Consider the following 5434-nt stretch of genomic DNA (forward strand, 5'->3'; position numbering starts at 1 on the left):
CTACACACACACGCCACCATCGCTCGACCCAGTTCGTGTTCGTGTACATGTTAACATGTGTCACACATACCGCGCATGTTTCTTTTTGAATAAAATTTTTGTTCATTTTATCATAAATATTTTTTATTTTCAGAATATTTTTTCAATTGTAGCCAATCTTCTAGCTGTTGCAGAATATTTTTTGTTAAGGAAAATCCTCTACTATTTTTAAAAACTAACACTGCTATTTACCATTTTGCCTCTTCAGAAAACAATATAAATAGTAGGCCAATCTTCTCATTTTTCACAACAAGCAAACAACAATATCTTTTCTGTTTTTCTTAGCTCGCCTATTTCCTATTTAGAAAAATTTTCCGATCAAATTTTTGACCAAGCTTTCAACTTTAGTTTCCAGTCTAATTTTTTGAATACTTTTGAGAAAAGCAATACCAATTTTGTTCCACCTTCTTTATTCGGGTGTACGAATATTGAAGTATCGTGTTAACCTTGAAGGCGACGTCCACTATACGATTACATCGATCATGGTGGATTTACTTCTAAGGTAGTAGTTCTTCTAAAGCATAGTGATTATTTTATTTATTTACTCAGTTTATTTATCCTGCCAGTGCTAACTATTTTGTTTTGCAGTAGTATATTTTCAACGGTGATTGTAGGAATGGTCATTGGTTTGGATAAGAATTGTAATATCTAGGAAGTGGATAATTTTATTGGTCATGATTCTACTGATGGTAAGGATTATAAGGATCATAATTATCATAAGGTTGCCTATTATGATTCCCTTGTTCATATCGATTACTTTGACCTGCTTGATATCCTTACTCGTAACCTTGTTTCTTTTGAGTTGTTTAATGTTGGAAATGCTAGTTATATTTGTTTTTTTTTTATCTTCAAGAGATTTTCATTGGGATTAGTCATGTTTGGTCAATACTCACCGCACCAATTGTTGATACAATATGGTTTAGTGGTTGGAAATGGTTCACACAATTGTGTCAAGAGTTTTTGAAGGTGGTTTTTGATGAATCAGAGAATAAGGGTGGAGTCTATAGGTAGTTTAGCAGGGTAACAACATGGGAAGTATCTTGTAGTTCCTTGGTCGATAAGAGATACTTATAGGTTCATGTGTCTTACGAAAAAGTAGGTTGCTGTGCAATGGTGGGCCTTTTACTCATGTGCTTGGAGGCTATGGGAAATCTTGTCTTCATAAATTATCTTAGGTGGATTTTGATGTGACTTGATGAGGTCCATAAACATACAAGAAACAAATGTATGTACCTACGTAAGGCAAGATATTCTTTGTAAGTCAAGTCCTTACTCTTTATTGATCAAAATGATTGACATGACGAAATCTTCCAAACGAAGTAAAAATTCGTGACAAGCCCCCAAGATTTCCTATTCCTTTTTGTCCTTATTTTTTAGATAATATGCACGTATGTAAAATTAACTAAAAAAATCGGATGAGTTACAAATATGTACATAAAAAAGTTTTTTGTTTTTTTAAATCATGTTATATATTTTTAGAAAATATTAAAAAGTTATAATAAAAAACACTAAAAAATTAAAACAGATATATTAAAATTGATGTTTAATTGTATACGTTGAGAAGATATGTGGACTATTTGTACTCGATGGGTTGATAAATTTGACAAAAGTGTTCTCAACATGTATAATTCAATTATTTGGTTTGAACCTATAATCATCCATGAAAAAGATGGGTGAAATTTAGATTTTTGAATTGGAAACTTAAATAATAGTGGGAAATAGCCAAACCTACCCATTCCTTTACAACTCTCTCTCCATCATAATCAACAACACAAAATAATATTAGCAAATAAATAAATAATCCAACACCACACACTCTTATAAAAATAAAAACAAAGTTTCCCAATCAAAACCCCACTTTTCTCTCCTTCTCACTTTTAAACCCTTTCATATTTCCATTGTAGTTTTACCCTTTTGCTTCTTCTTCCTCATCTTCTTTCTTTCATCTATGTTTATATGTCTTCAAATGAAAAGAACGATCCACAACACAACTATGATCCTTTCCAAGGATTCAACCGATCCACCACCTTCCCATTCTTTGACGACAACAGCCCTTGCATTTACAACCAATCTGCAGCCGCTCCACCACCGGCCTTTGATCCTTCATATATGACCTTCACTGACTGCTTAAATGGCTCCAACGTCATCGACTACAACTCCTTCTCGAGAGCCTTCGACATGTCTTGTTCTTCATCTGATGTTGTCAGTCCCATGGATGACAATACGGCTACTGACAACTCCAAGAAAATCCCCACTTGTGCAGATAACAATAATAATATTTCTGAAAACCCATCAACCCCCAATTCCTCAGTGTCTTCTTCCTCTAACGAAGATGAAGATTCCAGCAAAGCCAAGAAAGATAAACAGCCAAAAGGGTGTGAAGACCATGGAGATGACAAGTCAAAGAAAGTGTAGGTTTTTATTTTTTCTGGGCTTTTTAGGCAACTTTATTTTCCCATTATTATCTAGTTTGGGGATTATTAATAGCGTTCATACTAGCTAGCTAGCATTTCTGATTTTGGATTTCTACGTTACTGATAAAATTTTCTCAGTAAATTGATTACGCGTTTCTTACTGACTTATAAAAGCCTTTGAAATGACTAATCTACATGGTATTTGTTTTTGGTAACTTTTTTTCTTCTTATTTTTCCTTTATTTTTTGTTCTGTATTTTTTTTCTCAAGCTACCAAAACCCTAATATATGATGATGATAGGACACAATTTGTATTGATTTTTAAAAAGGGTTAATATTGGGTGCAGGAACAAAGCAACAAAAAAGGAGAAACGGCAAAAAGAGCCCAGGTTTGCATTCCTCACAAAGAGTGAGATTGATCATCTTGAAGATGGCTATAGATGGAGGAAGTACGGACAAAAGGCTGTCAAGAACAGCCCTTATCCAAGGTCCATCCTTCTTTCTAATTCCTATGAATGTTTTTGTTTAGAAATGGATACCATTGATAAATGACAATCAAATTAATCCATCTCTCTCTTAACCCTAATTGCAAACATTGTCATTATCTTAAAACGTTTGTGAAACTTTACAGAAGTTATTACAGATGCACAAGCCCAAAATGTGGTGTCAAGAAGCGAGTTGAGAGATCATTTGAGGACCCATCGGTGGTGATCACAACATATGAAGGAAAGCATAACCATCACATCCCGGCAACTCTTCGAGGCCATGCTGCAGGGATGTTTTCCCCTCCGATCATGTCGGGGTCGATGGGTCCGACCTTCCCTCATGAATTCCTAACCCATTTCCTTCCATCATCGAGCAATAATCCAGCAGCACACGCCAACTCCATGCATCATCAAACCCAGCAGCAGCAGCAGCAGCAGCTTCAAGTTCCTGATTATGGCTTATTACAAGACTTAGTTTCTTCCTTCACCCGTAGTCAGGCGCCATGAATGAACATTATAGTGATCTTTATACATATATCTAGCTGGAGTTGCTGTATTAATGGAGGGTTAATCCAAGTATGAAGTTAGGGGTCGGGCACTCCACTTCTTTTTGTTGTGCAAATTGCTACTCCTCTGATGCTTATTACCACTCTAGAGATGAAATTGTTGTAGTATTGGAGAGAAGAACATTGATTCTTCCTTAATTTGTCTCTTTTTGTATTATAAAATTTTCATATTATCTTAATCTTAATTCTTTTCATGTTAGCGTTTAAATCTAAATTCCATATAAACCCATGTGATAATCTGGTGGTTAAAAGTATTTATCGTCCTAAGTGTGGCCTTGATTTGAGTCGTACTAATCGCGTTTAGGTTTTGCCCTTTGTAATTCACTAAAATATATAAAAGAATTTTTGTATTTTAAAATAAATACTTTCATTTTTATAAGTTATTATTACTTACTTAAATGCCTTTTGTGATTTCTAATTAGTTGAGAGTTACACTTCATTATATTTTATTTGAATTAACTGTATTTTAAATATTATTTTATTTTATAATCTTTTAAATACTCTAAGTTGTATTTTAGTTATCTATAAACTCTAAATTGTTGAAACAACAATGATGATATAAACTAAAACTAGTCACCTGGTTTTCTTTTGGAGTTAATTGAATGATTAGGTGGATGTAAATAATCTAATTTTTTCAGGATTTATATTTGATGTATTATAGTATATAATTTTATGTATGGCTAATGGATTAAATTATGACACATCATCAGATTTTATTTGCCAATAATATCTTAGCTGGATGATAAAGTTGGAACCTTAAATATTTCAAGATTTCAATTTTGAGTTCCTGGGTGTTAATTAATTAATTAGAGTAATCAAATCAATGCTCATAATTATTGATTTTATTGCAATTGTTGTAACTTCAAGATCATATGATGATCTTATGAACATATAAAATTTTACAGCTCCATAGTGTTTTTTTTTTTTCTTTTGTCAACTCTATCAAAATATGAATTTAATGTCTATTCAAAATTTAGTAAAAGTATCACGAAGGTCTTTGTATTAAAAACCGGGTTGCATTTTGTTTTATTTATTTATTTTGAATATTCATAAATTAACAGTTATGGAAGATTATTTATGCAACTTGAATAGCCTTAATTAATTTAGTAGTATTGATTCTTATATTATAATAATTAAGGCATATAGTACCTACTTCTTAGGAGTGAGTAAAACTCGATTCGATTTTAAAAACTTGAAAAAAGAATTTTGAATTTCGACTTAATCGAATCCAGATATTCGAGTCAACTCAAATAAATAATTCGAGTTTCAAGTTCGAGTCGAGTTGAATTTATAATTCAAATAACTCGAATAATAGATTGGTGTAAACACTCTTTTGGTCTCTGTCAATTTTGAAAATGACCACATTGGTCTCTCTCTCAACAAATAAAAAATAAAAAATAATTCAAAATAATTTTCAAAAATTTAAAATAATTTTTGAAATTCCAAAATTTATATTTTTAAAAAAAATTCTAAATAATATATAAAGAAAGTTAAAATTTTAAAATTTTCTAAAATAATAATTTTGGAATCTAAATAATTAATTAACGATTCAAGTTTATCATACTAAAATATCTTATTTTTTATTATTTTACTTTAAAAAAGTTTCCAAATATATATGGTTTCAAACTTATGTGCTATAACATGGAAACAGTTATATTATAATAAGATTTTAATTTGACATATTTAATTTTTTTTAACTTAACTCGAACAATTTCACTCGATTTGACTCGACTCAATTTGAAAAAATTTCAAATCGAGTTAGAATGATAAAATAGGACTTGTCAACTCGATTAACTCCAAATTCTTTCACTCGATTCTATCAAACGCTCACCTTAATAACTCCATTTTAAAGATAACTAAGGCTTAGCATAAGTATGCTTAAATAATGAATGTATCTATGTATAGCAGGCCTAATTCTTTTTATGTCAATT

At 31.2% G+C, this 5434-nt stretch overlaps 1 protein-coding gene across 1 annotated transcript; it reads left to right on the forward strand.

Moving 5' to 3' along the window:
• The first annotated feature begins 1885 nt into the window (after positions 1-1885).
• Positions 1886-3702, forward strand: LOC105781060 (WRKY transcription factor 71). Its single transcript, XM_012605633.2, has 3 exons — positions 1886-2450; positions 2800-2940; positions 3084-3702. The coding sequence occupies exons 1-3, from the start codon at positions 1996-1998 to the stop codon at positions 3442-3444; spliced, it is 957 nt and encodes a 318-aa protein (XP_012461087.1). The 5' UTR covers positions 1886-1995; the 3' UTR covers positions 3445-3702.
• Positions 3703-5434: the final 1732 nt, after the last annotated feature.

The sequence above is a fragment of the Gossypium raimondii genome, chromosome 4 (assembly GCF_025698545.1).
Source record: "Gossypium raimondii isolate GPD5lz chromosome 4, ASM2569854v1, whole genome shotgun sequence".
NCBI classification, from domain to species: domain Eukaryota; kingdom Viridiplantae; phylum Streptophyta; class Magnoliopsida; order Malvales; family Malvaceae; genus Gossypium; species Gossypium raimondii.